Source organism: Pygocentrus nattereri, chromosome 13 (genome assembly GCF_015220715.1).
Source record: "Pygocentrus nattereri isolate fPygNat1 chromosome 13, fPygNat1.pri, whole genome shotgun sequence".
NCBI lineage: Eukaryota > Metazoa > Chordata > Actinopteri > Characiformes > Serrasalmidae > Pygocentrus > Pygocentrus nattereri.
In genome coordinates this window covers 37,746,848-37,766,983 of record NC_051223.1, presented here as the reverse complement: position 1 = coordinate 37,766,983, position 20,136 = coordinate 37,746,848, and the positions used below count along the sequence as shown (strand labels likewise).

Genomic DNA, 20,136 nt, shown 5'->3' with positions numbered 1-20,136 from the left:
CAGCTGCGAAGCTGATGCAGAAAAATGCCTGTTAAAGTCAGGCTGTGTTTGTTTATAAGGTGCATTTAAGAGCAATTAATGCTGATCAAACGTCTCTAAAACAGATGGAGGATTAAAGCAGGAGAAATAAAAGAATGAGCCATTCCCTGAAATTAGAGCACAGAAAGTGAAGGGGTGTTACCTTGTCATGGAATTTGGATGGTTTGGGTTCGAAAATTTGTTTTTATCTGAAATATTAATTTGACGTTTTTTTTTCACAAAAATGTGAATTTTGATCAAGTATGATTTGAAAAACGCCAGCTGGTCTGTACATTATATGAAGATTGTACCAAAATTACTTGAATGAAATTTCATATTTACCTACGTTAAAATTGAATAAACTTTTCCTGTTCATCAGTTTAGAAATTTGACGAAATGTTACATGCATGACAATGCCCAAGGGCACAAACTAATGGGCTGCTCTCTTTACCTGTTTCTCTGAAGGTTCTTCTGTGGACACCATCTTTCAGACGTGGATTATGATGGCTTTGAGGCTTGGACCTTTGGACATTTTTGTTTCCTGACTTCTCTTCCTGGAAAGCCAGTGTACTAAAAGGACTGACCCTCTTATTGGGCAGAGAGGAAAAAGCAACATCCTCTTGGATTGAGTGGAAAACCTCCTGGAATACCAGTACCCTAAACGGACTGACTCTTCGCCTGTTTGTTTGGATTGTGTTTGGGTGGATTGTTGTCATCATGCCGATTCTGAAGCAGCTTGTGTCCGGCTCGTCTCAGTCCAAGCGCCGTTCCCGGGCTGATCTGACGGCTGAGATGATCAGCGCTCCGCTGGGAGATTTCCGCCACACCATGCACGTGGGTCGGGGTGGCGATGCCTTTGGAGACACTTCCTTCCTGAGCAGCCGGTCCGGAGAACCGCCTCGGGACTCGCAACCCCAGCAGATTTCGCCCAAGCAGGGCCTGCTGTCCCGCACCTTCAGGAGCAGCAAGCGTTCACAGTCTGTCAATCGCCCGGACAAGAACGAAAACACCAAAACGCCGCCCTCTAGTGGCTCGCCTGGTTACGTGAAGACGGCCATCTCTCTTCCATACCTTAACAACGAGGATACAAACCAGGCCAGTAGAGGAGAAGGACCCAACCTGCCCAAGAGTGTCTCTTCCAGCCCAGTCAAGATCCTTTCAGAAGTTGACCAAAAGCTGGCCAGTTTTGCAGACAGAAGTGACCCGGAGCTGGATGAGCACAACTTCGGCGTGCTGACAGACCTGCCCGTGTCGTTGTCACCCCCTTGTGGTGGCGGGATGAAGCATGCCGAGTCCATCCTTTCGTTCCACGTGGACCTGGGTCCCTCCATGCTTGGAGACATTCTCGGTGTCATGGACAAGAAGGTGTGGGATGAAGCTGACTTTGGCTATGAGGACGATCACGGCTCGCCCGCATCCCGTCCAGTCAGAGAGCCCAAGGAGGTGAAGGAGGCGGAGTCTCCAGTGCATCTGCCCAATCTTCAAAGCCGAAACGAACAGCAGCATCTGGACAGTTGCTCCATGTCCAGCTCGGAATCCGTGGATGAAAAGCCCAACAGCCATAATACGGATATCAAGAACAGAGCCACGGATGACAGGGATTTCACCTACATGGACGAGGATGACGACGACGAGATCAGAGTCTGAAGACACATGGAAGGATTGAGAAGTTCGGAATGTGATTTTTGATGGTTGCACTTGGGAAAACCGTATAAACTGGATAAGTGACTTGGGGGCCACGTCAGACTGGACAAGCTGTTGACTGTAGAAGGTGGAGGGCGGAAGGTTTCCTGTGTTACAGGAATGGTTTGGTGAAAAATCTAATTTACACAATATTTTTCTCCCTTACCCCAAATGTGCTCAGTCAGCCAAGACATGCTGGTGTCTGAGGTGTGTTTCTTTGGTTTTAGCGCCGGCGCTAGAAGGCTAATGTAGCTAACGGGTTATGGGCCGTGCCAATCAGCATGGTTCTGAGTTGAGTAATCTAAACTTGCTTATGTGGTTTCCGGTATTCTGTGTCTGTAAAATGGACATGTTTACGTTTTAATTCACGGTTAAAGTTGCGTTAAGCCACTATGTAGTTTGGTCAGTATTTCCAGTCAAAAAATTAATGAAGGCAACTTCGGACACCAAACATGTCTTGGCTGGTCAACTTCATTTGTGGTCAGAAGGGGGAATAAGTGAGGGATTATAGCCAAACTGTTGCTTCAAGAAGAGACCATGTGGAGGAACTAACACTACAGATCTCAGCACTAGAGTTCTTCACTCTAGAACCTGTTCCAGGAATACCGACTGTCCATTACAGGTCTGTTTAATGATTGAGAGTCTGTTTTAAATGTACATAGTGACCGCAGAGTGCAGTAACTGAGCTGAGATGTTCAGGAGACACAAAGTGCTGGATGAAAACTCTCAACACGCAAACACTCGCGACCTCCCGTGACCTCCGCCTGGCCACGTTAACAGCTCCTCGGCCTCATCGCTCCGTCTGCCGATCGTCTTCCCACCGCTGCCTTAAATCGGGAGCTTCCTGTGTTTGACATTCAGTCTCAGAGCTTTACCGTTTTCACACTAAACTGAAACCATCAGCTTTTTGCACAGCCGTGTCAGAGTTCTCACCTTCATCTAGAACCGTTCTCATCCCCCTTCTGCTCCTATGTGAGTGTGTAAAAATGACCTCTTCTAAAGAGAAATCATTTAAAAACTAGTCAGTGTCTCTAATATTTCCCCTTTTTGGGATGCACTCTTAGGAAAGAGGGTTCTGTTCAGCAGAACCTCTTTATAGTGCTATAAAAAAGATGGTTCCTCAAGGGTTCTGTAGTAAAGAAAACGGTTCTATATAGAAACAAAAACACTCATTTGCATGCTTAAATGCTTCTTGCAGAGAACCTTTTGAGCATGCAAAGGTAAAACCAGAATCTATAGAACCATTGCCTTTACTTAAGAACCCTTGGGTCTTTTTTAAGAGCTCGTTTTTAAAAGAACTTCTTTAAAGAAAGAACCATATATAACAAGTCCGTCATTGTGCCAAGTAATATTCATGCAGGCAGATGGTTCTTTTGAGTGTTCCTGGTTCTAGAAAACCACTGCCTTTACTAAAGAACCCTTGGAAGAACCACTGTTTGTTAAGGGCGGATAACAGCGCTGTGCAACTGTTCAACCCATTTCTACTCATTTCTACACGTTTTATGTAGAGAACTGATCTCATTCCTTTGGCAGATGCTGCTTTCAAGCTTTGCTTCTTTAATCAGTTCGTCTGATTCTCATCTAGTGTTGTGTTTATCCAGTTTTCCAGGATAAAATGACTTAAAAAGGATGAAAAATGTGTAGAAATAAGCTAAATAATCATGTGCTATTCTTACATCAGCCTCATCATGGGATTTATTAGACACGTTGACTGGATTTAAGACAGTTGTATCTAACAAGACGTCATCATGTACAGTGTGTGCAGATCTGAGAGTTTGGTGGAGGATCTCCTGTAAGGTCAGACGCAGGTCTGATCCAGAGAGGGACTCTGGTAGAGAATGAATGACCAACAGGGTTCTAGCAGCAGTGAGGGGTGTGGTTTACTGTGCAAACAGCGCAGAGCCACTCAGAAGATTGGAGTCACTGTTTTCAGGACATACGATCGAACATGCGCATTGACTCTAATACGAGTCTAATAATCTATAGAATTCAAAGCTGTAGTTTCCGATGATGAGCAGAGCTGCAGATGATTCGATAATGATTAAGAAAGCTGGACATCATAGATAATATAACCTTATAATAACATTAATATGCAGAATGACTCATAATTGAGAAGCAGTGACCAAACTAGCTACTCATACACTCTTAAACAGGATTAGACTAAAGACTATGGTTCCATATAGAACCATGAACATGGTTTTGTGCTTGGTGAAATGGTTCTTCAGATTAGTGGAGTGTGTATTATGTGATTCTAAAATAGAGCCTTTTTGAAAATGGTTCCATTTAGCACCAAAAGCGATTCTGCTGCTGTTGTGGTGTCAAGCTTGTAACAGCGGAAGGACCCTATTTGGTGCTATATAGAACCCATTCTCCATCAATCTGAAGAACGTCTATATGGGTCTATATGGAAATCGTGGTTCTGAATAGACTCATTCTTTACTAAAGAACCCTTGAAGAACCGTCTTTTTTGAGAGTATAGTAGTTACGGGGCTATTTACTTTATTATTTAATAAAATTAGTTCTTTTTTTTAACCAGAACTACAAATTATTCCTAGAATTGTTATCCAAAACTGTCAGTTTATCTTTTGATGTCATCTGTCTACGACATGTGATTCCAAACTGTTGAAGTTTGGTGTCGAAGTGCCTGTGTTTTGGGGAAGTGGGGCTGATTTGAGTTTGATGATAAGTGGTTAAATACAGCTTATAAGGATGCATACAGGTGTAGAGCAGAGACGGTCAGATGCTCTTGTGTGGTTGAACGTTTAGGGTGTAGTTTTTTTGTTGTTAGTCGTGATTTTTAGGGATGAGCATCATCGAAGCAGACAGTTCACCAGCTGCAGTTACTTTAGCATCGGTTCACTCTCAAAAAATGAAGCAGTGCGTCCCGTTTCAGGGGCCGCGTCCTTCAGAGGCTGCATTTGAAGGCCAATTGTGTCACAGTGGCGCAACTAGGCCGTCCCATTTCGAAGGCTCCTTCATATGCGGCCGAGAAATGTGTCCTCCTTTTCCACGTCAACGAAGGATCCTTCGCCAGCTGACATATCCCGAGGTTCCTGCGTTTCAGCAAGGATTTGAGAACATTGTGGCGTCAGTAGAGAAGCGAACGTCGGCTGAAGAGACACTTTGAAATATAAGTATTAGGTTTAAACTCTCCAACTCGATAATAAAAACAAACAACTAAAATCAAAGTTTCTGGCATCTTTAAAGAACTTTACAATAACTTGATAAGAGCAGTGTTTCATGATGCAGAGGTGAGGGCAGAAACAGGGTCTAAGCAGCCTTCGAAGGACACGCCTTCGTAGACTGCGTCCTTTGAAGGATCCAGCCCCTGAATTGGTACACACTGAAGGTGCCAAAAAGACGGACCAGTTTTGGCTCCCTGAAGAACCTTTCAAATGTGCCTTTGAACCAAGGCCACATTTGGTGCCCTAATTCCTTTCAGTTTAGTGCTTTTAATTGAGGTTTTTAAGGCAGTTGAAATGTTCTTTACTGAACTTTTCTCAACTTTTCACTCCTCTTTGGAGTGATGCAGTAGAAGAACCACTTTCGGTTCCTGTCAGAGGACGGTTGTTAGCTGAGTTATCCTCCAGCTGCTGCAGCATGGCTGAAGATACTCTAAGCAGGTGAAATAAGTGAAAACACCATGAGTTAAATCAGTGAACATACTAAACGGCGCTGGATCTGGCCGTCTCACATGTTCTGGCCGTCTCCAAGGTTCTGCCTGTGCTCTTGCTGCTGCTGATTTAGAAGACGGGCTCAAACTCATCGTCACGCTGGACGTCCTGTCTTTACCTTCTGTATTTATCCAAATGTTCTGAACTTTATTCCTGGGGAGCGTCCACAAAGCAGTTAGCCAGATAATTTAAACCTGAGTCTGTCCACTAGGAGAGGATGTCGTGGATGTTCATACTAGACAAACCTCATTTTGGGCTCAAGATGACCAGCTAAACTGGGAAATCCAGCCTCTACAGTCTGAATCTGCAGGATTTTCCATTTAACTTAAACCCCAAAATCAGGTCTGTCCAGAAGGAGGAAACACAACGCACATCTCTACTGGACAAACCAGCCAAGCTGAGAAATCCGGAAGATGATGTATTATATAACGCCTTTGTTTCTGAAGCTTTTTATGTAAAACTATATATCTATATAAAACTGTCAATCAGTTCTGTGATCACAGTGAGGTACAGACTTCAGCCAATCAGGGGACAGATTGGTTCTGTAAAGGCTTCATTTACTTCTGTAGATTCTGTTCAGTAAATCTCTCAGTTTATATTCCGTCTCAGTTTCTTTCACCATCACCATCCACACGGTTCACAGTGCATTGTGGGAAATGGAGTTTTCTGCTCTACACTCTTAAAGATGGTTCTTCAGGGGTTCTTTACTAAAGAAAATGGTTTTATATAGAACCATGAACACTCAATGAACCATCTGCATGATTAAAGGGTCCTTTGCATCATGAAAAGGTTCTTTAGATTGATGGAAAATGTGCATGAATGTGCTATAGATGGTTCTATATAGAACCTTTTTGAAAACGGTTCTTCTATTGTTACCAGCTTGACGTCATGACAATAGAAGAGCCCTTTGGGTGCTATATAGAACCATTTACAGCACATTCTCCATCAGTCTGAAGAACCCAAAGAGCGCTTGTATCATGCATTGGGTTCTTTGAGTGTTCATGGTTCTATTTAAAACCACTTTCGCTACTAAAGAACCTTTGAAACACCAGAGACTAGAATATAAAGCATGAACCATATTAGCTCACAACACATCTGGAGTTTAAAGGGTTGTTTTCAATGTTCTAGCAGGTTATTTTAATGCGTGTGTGAATCGTTTGTGTTATTTTACGTCACTGATCAGATCCGGTTCTGCTGTAAGCCGCAGCGAGGCTGAATCTAGTGGAGAACGAAAGGAGTGGACCTCCATAGATCGGATCCTCTGACACATGGACCAACAGTCTTTTCTGGGGTTTTTTTTTCTCCTCTCGCTCATATTTGTCATTGTAAGGTGACCTTGGAGGAAATGTGGCCTTTTCCCTTCTTCTTGTGCACTCGCTGTCTCTCTGTTTGTTCTGTGGAAATGCTTCTTGCAATAGACTTAATTCAAATATCCGAACTTAAATGACCGTCTGGCCAGCATGATCCAAATACACAGACCGTCTGTACAAACTCAGTGTGCATCCGTACATTACTGCAGTAGATCAAACACTCAGTACTCGAGTGCAATAGAGGACAAATATGAGTACAAACCAGAGAGCCTATAAACGGGATCTACTGTTATTCCAACAGAACAAACCAGAGAGCCTATAAACGGGATCTCCTGTTATTCCAACAGAACAAACCAGAGAGCCTATAAACGGGATCTACTGTTATTCCAACAGATCAAACCAGAGAGCCTATAGATGGGATCTACTGTTATTCCAACAGAACAAACCAGAGAGCCTATAAACGGGATCTACTGTTATTCCAAGAGAACAAACCAGAGAGCCTATAAACGGGATCTACTGTTATTCCAACAGATCAAACCAGAGAGCCTATAGATGGGATCTACTGTTATTCCAACAGAACAAACCAGAGAGCCTATAAACGGGATCTACTGTTATTCCAAGAGAACAAACCAGAGAGCCTATAAACGGGATCTACTGTTATTCCAACAGAACAAACCAGAGAGCCTATAAACGGGATCTCCTGTTATTCCAACAGAACAAACCAGAGAGCCTATAAACGGGATCTACTGTTATTCCAACAGATCAAACCAGAGAGCCTATAGATGGGATCTACTGTTATTCCAACAGAACAAACCAGAGAGCCTATAAACGGGATCTACTGTTATTCCAAGAGAACAAACCAGAGAGCCTATAAACGGGATCTACTGTTATTCCAACAGAACAAACCAGAGAGTCTGTAAATGGGATCTACTGTTATTCCAAGATAACAAACCAGAGAGGCTACAAACAGAATCTGTTATTCCAACAACAAACCAGAGAACTTATAAACGGGATCTACTGTTATTCCAACAACAAACCAGAGAACTTATAAACGGGATCTACTGTTATTCCAACAACAAACCAGAGAACTTATAAACGGGATCTACTGTTATTCCAACAGAACAAACCACAGAACCTATAAATGGGATCTACTGTTATTCTGACAGAACAAACCAGAGAGCCTATAAACGGGATCTGCTATTATTCCAACAGAACAAACCAGAGAGCCTATAAATGGGATCTACTGTCATTCTAACAGAATAAACCAGAACGTGTGTAAACTCTTATTCTAACAGAACAAATCAGAATGCTTCTAAACAGAATCTACTCTTATTTGAACAGACAGAGGACAAAGCAGAGCATGTGTACATGGGATCTACTGTCTTTATAACATAAGGGTTCATGTATTAAAATGTCTATAAATGGGATCTACTGTTTTTCTGACAGAAGACAAATCAGAACTTCTGTAAATGCAAATTACTCTTTTTCCAGCAGGATAGGGGGCGAATCAGAACATCTGCAAACGGGTTCTACTAGAAAACCAATCAGAATACTTATAGATGGGATCTACTGTTATTCCTACAGACAGAGGACAAATCAGAGGTAAAACAGGATCTGAACAGCAGCACAAACCCATGTTTACGTAGCCTGAAGCGTTCACGTTTACGGACTTGTGTCAAATCAGTTTCCGACCTGTTTTTTAATGCAGTGTTTTATTATATTTTACTCAGTGTGTTCAGATTTCTGATTATGCCCTCAGTGTCGGAGTCATGATGAGGCCTTTTGCTCTACACTCTTTAAAAGGTAACGGCCTCTTGGTGGGTGGAACTTTAAAGACCTATTTTTGTGAGATGTGAGTATGACGACCTTTTAAAGTTTAAAGAATCACATCAAGTAAAAGTAGTTCATGTAATCATGTAAAGGTTCTATACAGTTAAAAAAAACAAACTCGGAGCTTCAATTTATCAGAAAAAACGTGTGAAAATAGTGGAAACGCTTAAATGTTTCTGAGAATGTTTCTACACGTGTTTTCTATGCACTGCCAATGGTTCTAGGCTTGGACGTAGAGTTCTAGGTAAAACCATTTGATGGTACACAGTCATGTTTTATGTGGATGTTCTATAAGCTTTAGAAAGATTCTTCACACTCGCACATGCCATTTACAGAAGTATTAAAGAGTGTTTACTTTTTAAGAGTGTTACATAACCAGACCCTTAGATGATCCACATTTTGGTTCTGTGCCACCTCCCCACTCAAGTGAACTAATCCACTGGCTACACCCTGTACCTGTACAGGTGTGTGTGGAGGCAGAATTACCTGCAAATATGAGCTACTTGGTGGTCCACCAGTGGTTGTGCAGGAAAACATTTCTCGAGACCCCCTACCTGTCGATAGTTTGCCCTCATCTGGAATAAAATTAGGGCTTATAATTAACATCATAACTAAAATTTGGGATTTTATCAGGAGGGTCACAGAGAAAAGTGTCAAAAACCTAAACTTCTCTTTGTGTGGTCCTAAAAAAGATCTTCCAAGTTCTTCAAGACTTTTTTTAGTAAAGGCAATAGTTCTGTTTAGAATCACCAGTGTTGTGTAGAACCATTTGCATGCTTGGTTTTTTGCTTGGTGAAATGGTTCTTCAGGTTAATGGAAATGTGTTGTATGTGGTTCTTGACAGAACCTTTTTGAAAAGGGTTCACTATAGCACCAAACAGGGTTCTTCTTTTGTTTCAAGCCTGACATCGAAACAGTAGCAGAAGGTGCTACATAACACGTTCTCCGTCAATCTAAAGAACAATTTCGCCATGGGAAGAACCGTTTAGTCATGCAAAGGGTACTTTGAGTGTTCGTGGTTCTATATATTGCTAAAGAACCTTTGAAGAACCATCCTTTTAAGAGTGTAAGCTGTCAAATCGGCAAAGAACACATGATAATTTACTACAAAACGCTCAGAATTTCATTGTGTAGCTGTTGGACTGGAGCGCTGTGTGCTGGAGAACGTAGAGCCTCGTGTGGAGGTTATTCATGCTGGGTGAAAGGAGAGAAGTTGGGAATCTGGTTATTGTGTCTCTGTATGGGGAGATGAATCAGAACTGGGGATGTTCCTCTCAGACTGGATCACTCCTCTCTGTATGTATCTCAGTGGTCAGCTCTGAGAGCTCGCGGGTCAAACGGTGACGATGCTGCAGGAGTAGTTTAGTAATTCAAGCTGCCACGTTGATCCGTCTCTCCTCTAAAGTTGAGTCAGTGATGCTTCTCCTACTGTCCCGTCAGCGCTGTCTGATCAGTCACTCACCTGCCGCTGTCCCTCCTGCAGATACACCTGTATTTTTGAATAAAAGGATGAAGATCAGCCTGTGTTGAGTTTTCATTCTGATTTTGTTTTGTTTTAACTACAGTTCTGTCTCTCTTTACCCCTTTCTCTTTTTTCTCTCTTTAGCTCTCATGATCTTTTGCTCTCTATCTTTTCTCTGGGTTCTCCTTGCTCTCTCTTTTTTTTAACTCTTGTCTTGCTTTCTTTTTTACGCCTCTCTCTTTTTCTTTTTCTTTCTAGCCCCTCTCTTTTACTCCCTCACTCTCTTGCTTTCTTTACCCCCATTTTCTGTTTCTCTCTCTCTCTCTCTCTCTCTCTCTCTCTCCCCCTCCCTCCCTCCCTCCCTCTCTCTCTCTCTCTCTCTCCCCCTCCCTCCCTCCCTCCCTCTCTCTCTCTCTCTCTCTCTCTCTCCCCCTCCCTCCCTCCCTCTCTCTCTCTCTCTCTCTCTCTCTCTCATCTCTCTCTCTCATCTCTCTCTCATCTCTCTCTCTCATCTCTCTCTCTCACCTCTCTCTCTCACCTCTCTCTCTCTCTCTCTCTCTGTTTTTACTCCCTCACTCTCTTGCTCTTATTACCCCATTTTCTCAGTCCCCCCGGTGTGATTATTCTAATAAAGACTCTGTACAGAGGGTCAGTGCTAGCTGTACAGAACAATGACTGTATTGTAGCAGCGAAACGCAGAGAACAATGTGTGTGTGTGTGTGTGTGTGTGTGTGTGTGTGTGTGTGTGTGTGTGTGTGTGTGTGTGTGTGTGTGTGTGTGTGTGTGTGTGTATTTGGGGGTGCGGGACAAAGGAGTGTATTTGTGAATGAGAATGCAGTGCACTGGTGTTTCAGTAACAGACCGTGTGTCTCTCACTGTTCTGTAATAGCAGCCTTCATTCACTGATGCTGTACAGACACACTGACAATACTGTAGACACACTGATACTGTACAGATACACTGATACTGTACAGACACACTGATACTGTACAGATACACTGACAATACTGTAGACACACTGATACTGTACAGACACACTGATACTGTACAGACACACTGATACTGTACAGATACACTGACAATACTGTAGACACACTGATACTGTACAGACACACTGATGCTGTACAGATACACTGACAATACTGTAGACACACTGATACTGTACAGATACACTGACAATACTGTAGACACACTGATACTGTACAGACACACTGATGCTGTACAGATACACTGACAGTACTGTAGACACACTGATACTGTACAGATACACTGACAATACTGTAGACACACTGATACTGTACAGACACACTGATACTGTACAGACACACTGACAATACTGTAGACACACTGATACTGTACAGATACACTGATGCTGTACAGATACACTGACAATACTGTAGACACACTGATACTGTACAGATACACTGATACTGTACAGACACACTGATACTGTACAGATACACTGATGCTGTACAGATACACTGACAATACTGTAGACACACTGATACTGTACAGACACACTGATACTGTACAGATACACTGACAATACTGTAGACACACTGATACTGTACAGACACACTGATACTGTACAGACACACTGACAATACTGTAGACACACTGATATTGTACAGATACACTGACAATACTGTAGACACACTGATACTGTACAGACACACTGATGCTGTACAGATACACTGACAATACTGTAGACACACTGATACTGTACAGATACACTGACAATACTATAGACACACTGATACTGTACAGACACACTGATGCTGTACAGATACACTGATACTGTACAGACACACTGACAATACTGTAGACACACTGATACTGTACAGACACACTGATACTGTACAGACACACTGACAATACTGTAGACACACTGATACTGTACAGACACACTGATGCTGTACAGATACACTGACAATACTGTAGACACACTGATACTGTACAGATACACTGACAATACTATAGACACACTGATACTGTACAGACACACTGATGCTGTACAGATACACTGACAATACTGTAGACACACTGATACTGTACAGATACACTGACAATACTGTAGATACACTGATACTGTACAGATACACTGACAATACTGTAGACACACTGATACTGTACAGACACACTGATGCTGTACAGATACACTGACAACACTGTAGACACACTGATACTGTACAGACACACTGATGCTGTACAGATACAATGACAATACTGTAGACACACTGATACTGTACAGATACACTGACAATACTGTAGACACACTGATACTGTACAGACACACTGATGCTGTACAGATACACTGACAATACTGTAGACACACTGATACTGTACAGATACACTAACAATACTGTAGACACACTGATACTGTACAGACACACTGATGCTGTACAGACACACTGACAATACTGTACACACACTGATACTGTACAGTCACACTGATGCTGTACAGACACACTGACAATACTGTAGACACACTGATACTGTACAGATACACTGACAATACTGTAGACACACTGATACTGTACAGACACACTGATGCTGTACAGATACACTGACAGTACTGTAGACACACTGATACTGTACAGATACACTGACAATACTGTAGACACACTGATACTGTACAGACACACTGATGCTGTACAGACACACTGATACTGTACAGACACACTGATGCTGTACAGACACACTGACAATACTGTAGACACACTGATACTGTACAGACACACTGATACTGTACAGACACACTGACAATACTGTAGACACACTGATACTGTACAGACACACTGATACTGTACAGATACACTGACAATACTGTAGACACACTGATACTGTACAGACACACTGATACTGTACAGATACACTGACAATACTGTAGACACACTGATACTGTACAGATACACTGACAATACTGTAGACACACTGATACTGTACAGACACACTGATGCTGTACAGATACACTGACAATACTGTAGACACACTGATACTGTACAGATACACTGACAATACTGTAGACACACTGATACTGTACAGCACACTGATGCTGTACAGATACACTGACAATACTGTAGACACACTGATACTGTACAGACACACTGATGGCTGTACAGACACACTGACAATACTGGTAGACACACTGATACTGTACAGATACACCTGACAATACTGTAGACACACTGATACTGTACAGACACACTGATGCTGTACAGATACACTGACAATACTGTAGACACACTGATTACTGTACAGATACACTGACAATACTGTAGACACCACTGATACTGTACAGACACACTGATGCTGTACACGATACACTGACAATACTGTAGACCACCACTGATACTGTACAGATCACTTGATGCTGTACCGATACATGACAATACTGTCGACACACTGATACTGTACAGATACACTGACAATACTGTACAGCACACTGATACTGTACAGAACACACTGATGCTGTACAGACACACTGATACTGTACAGACACACTGACCAATACTGTAGACACACTGATACTGTACAGACACACTGATGCTGTACAGATACACTGACAATACTGTAGACACACTGATACTGTACAGACACACTGATGCTGTACAGACACACTGACAATACTGTAGACACACTGATACTATACAGATACACTGACAATACTGTAGACACACTGATACTGTACAGACACACTGATGCTGTACAGATACACTGACAATACTGTAGACACACTGATACTGTACAGACACACTGATGCTGTACAGATACACTGACAATACTGTAGACACACTGATACTGTACAGATACACTGACAATACTGTAGACACACTGATACTGTACAGACACACTGATGCTGTACAGATACACTGACAATACTGTAGACACACTGATACTGTACAGACACACTGATGCTGTACAGATACACTGACAATACTGTAGACCACTGATACTGTACAGATACACTGACAATACTGTAGACACACTGATACTGTACAGACACACTGATGCTGTACAGATACACTGACAATACTGTAGACACACTGATACTGTACAGATACACTGACAATACTGTAGACACACTGATACTGTACAGACACACTGATACTGTACAGATACACTGACAATACTGTAGACACACTGATACTGTACAGATAACTTGACAATTACTGTAGACACACTGATACTGTACTAGACACACTGCTGCTGTACAGACACACTGCTATACTGTACACACACTGACAATACTGTAGACACACTGATACTGTACAGACACACTGATGCTGTACAGAAACACTGACAATACTGTAGACACACTGATACTGTACAGATACACTGACAATACTGTAGACACACTGATACTGTACAGACACACTGATACTGTACAGATACACTGACAATACTGTAGACACACTGATACTGTACAGATACACTGACAATACTGTAGACACACTGATACTGTACAGACACACTGATGCTGTACAGATACACTGACAATACTGTAGACACACTGATACTGTACAGATACACTGACAATACTGTAGACACACTGATACTGTACAGACACACTGATGCTGTACAGATACACTGACAATACTGTAGACACACTGATACTGTACAGATACACTGACAATACTGTAGACACACTGATACTGTACAGACACACTGATGCTGTACAGACACACTGACAATACTGTAGACACACTGATACTGTACAGATACACTGACAATACTGTAGACACACTGATACTGTACAGACACACTGATGCTGTACAGATACACTGACAATACTGTAGACACACTGATACTGTACAGATACACTGACAATACTGTAGACACACTGATACTGTACAGACACACTGATGCTGTACAGATACACTGACAATACTGTAGACACACTGATACTGTACAGATACACTGACAATACTGTAGACACACTGATACTGTACAGATACACTGATGCTGTACAGATACACTGACAATACTGTAGACACACTGATACTGTACAGATACACTGACAATACTGTAGACACACTGATACTGTACAGACACACTGATTCTGTACAGACACACTGATACTGTACAGAAACACTGACAATACTGTAGACACACTGATACTGTACAGACACACTGATACTGTACAGATACACTGACAATACTGTAGACACACTGATACTGTACAGACACACTGATGCTGTACAGATACACTGACAATACTGTAGACACACTGATACTGTACAGATACACTGACAATACTGTAGACACACTGATACTGTACAGACACACTGATACTGTACAGATACACTGACAATACTGTAGACACACTGATACTGTACAGACACACTGATACTGTACAGATACTGACAACTGACACACTGATACTGTACAGACACACTGATGCTGTACAGATACACTGACAATACTGTAGACACACTGATACTGTACAGATACACTGACAATACTGTAGACACACTGATACTGTACAGACACACTGATGCTGTACAGATACACTGACACACTGTAGACACACTGATACTGTACAGACACTGATGCTGTACAGATACACTGACAATACTGTAGACACACTGATACTGTACAGATACACTGACAATACTGTAGACACACTGATACTGTACAGACACACTGATGCTGTACAGATACACTGACAATACTGTAGACACACTGATACTGTACAGATACACTGACAATACTGTAGACACACTGATACTGTACAGACACACTGATACTGTACAGATACACTGACAATACTGTAGACACACTGATACTGTACAGATACACTGACAATACTGTAGACACACTGATACTGTACAGACACACTGATGCTGTACAGATACACTGACAATACTGTAGACACACTGATACTGTACAGATACACTGACAATACTGTAGACACACTGATACTGTACAGACACACTGATGCTGTACAGATACACTGACAATACTGTAGACACACTGATACTGTACAGATACACTGACAATACGGTAGACACACTGATACTGTACAGACACACTGATGCTGTACAGATACACTGACAATACTGTAGACACACTGATACTGTACAGACACACTGATGCTGTACAGACACTCTGACAATACTGTAGACACACTGATACTGTACAGATACACTGAACAATACTGTAGACACAATGTGATACTGCTTACAGACCACATGTGATACATGTTACAGATTACACTGACCAATACTGTAGACACACTGCTACTGTACAGACACACGATGCTTGTACAGATACTACACTGACAATACTGTAGACACACTGATACTGTACAGATACACTGACAATACTGTAGACCACACTGATACTTGTACAGACACACTGATGCTGTACAGATACAATGACAAGTACTGTATACACACTGATACTGTTACAGACCCACTTATGACTGGTACAGGATACACTGACAATACTGTAGACACACTGATACTGTACAGATACACTGACAATACTGTAGACACACTGATACTGTACAGACACACTGATGCTGTCCAGATACACTGACAATACTGTAGACACACTGAACTGTACAGATACACGACAATACTGTAGACACACTGATACTGTACAGACACACTGATACTGTACAGATACACTGACAATACTGTAGACACACTGATACTGTACAGACACACTGATGCTGTACAGATACACTGACAATACTGTAGACACACTGATACTGTACAGATACACTGACAATACGGTAGACACACTGATACTGTACAGACACACTGATGCTGTACAGATACACTGACAATACTGTAGACACACTGATACTGTACAGACACACTGATGCTGTACAGACACACTGACAATACTGTAGACACACTGATACTGTACAGGTACACTGACAATACTGTAGACACACTGATACTGTACAGACACACTGATACTGTACAGATACACTGACAATACTGTAGACACACTGATACTGTACAGACACACTGATACTGTACAGATACACTGACAATACTGTAGACACACTGATGCTGTACAGATACACTGACAATACTGTAGACACACTGATACTGTACAGACACACTGATGCTGTACAGATACACTGACAATACTGTAGACACACTGATACTGTACACATACACTGACAATACTGTAGACACACTGATACTGTACAGACACACTGATGCTGTACAGATACACTGACAATACTGTAGACACACTGATACTGTACAGACACACTGATGCTGTACAGACACACTGATACTGTACAGACACACTGACAATACTGTAGACACACTGATACTGTACAGACACACTGATGCTGTACAGACACACTGACAATACTGTAGACACACTGATTCTGTACAGACACGCTGACAATACTGTAGACACACTGATACTGTACAGATACACTGACAATACTGTAGACACACTGATACTGTACAGACACACTGATGCTGTACAGACACACTGACAATACTGTAGACACACTCTGCTATATTACACACACCAAGAGGAGATTAAATAACATAGGAGTAAATTCTGTACTGATTACAAAAACTAAGGATGAACAAAGTAACGTTTTGGTAAAAAAGTAGTTTTATCTTGATTTCTAATTATTGTTTATATGTTACAATTCTGCCCACATTACCACATTTCCTGGTCGAGGCCTCCCACCAAAATCAGAGATTCGTCAGCGTTTTAAAGAGATCTGAGTGTTTAGGGCAAGTAAGTCGTATTTTTCAGTTACTGAGCTGCTTGTGTAAGTCATTAAATCCAACCTGATATTACTGTAATCACCTTGTTTCTGCAGCGCAGCACCGTTTAGAAGCAGCTGACAAGCTCACAGCAAGTGCAGCTGGGCTTCAGTCCAGCCTCCACACTACGGGGTTAGTTCTTACTCAGCGTTACAGCTCAGACACCTTCAGAGCACAAAGACTAATAAAGACTAATAAAGACTAATAAAGCGCTTTCAGTCTTTTTGTTCCAGTTACACAGATTTTAACATGGAAAAAGAGGGACGTCTGAAATCAGAGACTTTATTAGTGCCCATACACTCACCGGCCATTTTATTAGGTGCTAGTAAAAGGTTGGATCCCCTTTCGCCTTCAGAACTGTCTTAATTCTTTGTGCCACACTTTCAACAAGGTGTTGGAAACGTTCCTCAGAGATTCTGGTTGGTTATTTGAGTCCTGTTGTCTTTCTATCATCTGGAACCAGTCTGCCCATTCTCCTCTGACCTCTCACATCAACAAGGCATTTTCATCCACACAACTGACCGCTCACTGGATATTTCCTCTTTTTCGGACCGTTCTCTGTAAACCCTAGAGATGGTTGTGTGTGAAAATCCCAGCAGATCAGCAGTTTCTGAAATACTCAGACCAGCCCGTCTGGCACCAACAACCACGCCATGGTCAAAGTCCCTTAAATCCCCTTTCTTCCCCGTTCTGATGCTCGGTCTGCACTTCAGCAAGTCGTCTTGACCACCTCTACATGCCTAAATGCACTGAGTTGCAGCCGTGTGATTGGCTGATTAGCTATCTGTGTTAATAAGCAACTGAACCTATAATAATACCTAATAAAGTGGCCAGTGAGTGTATTTTACTGAGATTTTTATTTACTGGACAGAAATAAATCAGTCAGTGTTCATATATAATCTGATGTGTGTGTATCAGCTGATCTGTCTGTCTGTCTGTCTGTCTGTCTGTCTTATAGATGATAATCTTTAATGCAGCACAGCTGGAAAACATATTTCTTACAACACAGAATTAGACCGGATTAACTCTGTTTGCACTGATTGGTCAGACGTTCTAGCAGGTGTTAAACTGACCCTCTGCCTGTTCCAGTGAACCCACCCATGGGCTAAACTGGAACTGCAGTTCCCCTCATTTTGGGTGGAACTGTACTGAACGGTAGGAGCTGGAAGCCCAGTTCAGGTGTTGGTCTGTAGCAGAGATGTTTGTGCTGCTTGCATAAAAAAACATGATTATTATTATTACAGCTTAAATATTTTTTTAAAACATTTTCAAAAAGTGTGTTAGGTTGTGTCCCGCTCTCCTCAACTAAACCATCCCATTTTACTGCAGTGCAGCGGAGCAAGTAGAGCTACTACACACCTCGGTCAGAGTCACACTGACCACAGCAGGACCTCAGAATCTAAATCACAGCAGTAACTCAGAGTCAGAAATGCTGCCATTAAAAACACAGATCCTGAAAACCTGGCCTTCATTTCCTCACAGAGGAGCTTCTGTCCAGGCTGTCCTGGTCTGGCCTTCAGAGACCACACTGACCTCACAGGGGGTCAGTAAGGCCACCGTGCAGTGCTGGACGCACAAAAGGACCCAGTCAGATTAAACTCGCAGTACTTTCACTCCCTAATGAGCAGATATTTATTCCTGAAGTTTCGGTGCTGACCACTGAGTTCCTCCTCCTCCTTATACAGTTCACTGAAAACACAACCCACGCATGCATTTACACTCTCAGCAGTAAAGGTACTGCACTGTCACTGGGGTGGGACCCTCAGGGGTCCGTCTCAGTACCTTCAGTCAGGGAACATAACTGAACCATAATCCTCTGAAATGCTCTGTTCTAAGCTGGACTGACTCCACACACCCCGCCTCACCTCGCCTTGCCTCGCCTCCAGGCTTTTATTCTACTGTTCTGTTTTAAAACATTCGGTCACGAAAAGGTACAAATACCAACTTTTCACCTGGAAAAACTGATTTAAGCTTCACAATCAGACCTTAAACCCACTGTAGAACCTCTGAGGGAACATTTACACTGTTTGTACCTTGAAGAACGAAAAATGTACCTGAACAGAACCTTCATTGATGACAGGGTTTAACCTCTTAAACTCATTGGAGCCACTATAATAAGAATAAACTTTTATCGGATAAGCGCCGTTCAAGACACGCAAGGACACCATACAATACCTGTACCAAGGTACTGCACCAGTACCACTGTAATTACCAAAAGAATCACAGTACTGGGTCACCCCAGAACCAGCTGGGAAAGGTGGGTTTAAAGACTAGCTTTGAACAAACACACAACTCAGAGGGGAGCCTGTTCCACCGGTGGCTCCAAACCGCTCTTCATCATGTTCTTCATAACGTTCATATTCCATAAGCTCCATTCAGAAGCTGGGCGTCGTGTGAGGCTGTAG

At 42.2% G+C, this 20,136-nt stretch overlaps 1 protein-coding gene across 1 annotated transcript in view; it reads left to right on the top strand.

Annotated features, from left to right (window-relative positions):
* cdc42ep4b (CDC42 effector protein (Rho GTPase binding) 4b) overlaps positions 1-5,973 on the top strand; it is a 37,233-nt gene extending 31,260 nt beyond the window's left edge. Inside the window, exon 2 of the mRNA XM_017721855.2 lies at positions 484-5,973. Coding sequence (XP_017577344.1) covers positions 736-1,665 — 930 coding nt within the window. The 5' untranslated portion in view covers positions 484-735 and the 3' untranslated portion in view covers positions 1,666-5,973. The remainder of the gene's footprint in view (positions 1-483) is intronic.
* The last annotated feature ends 14,163 nt before the right edge of the window (positions 5,974-20,136 follow it).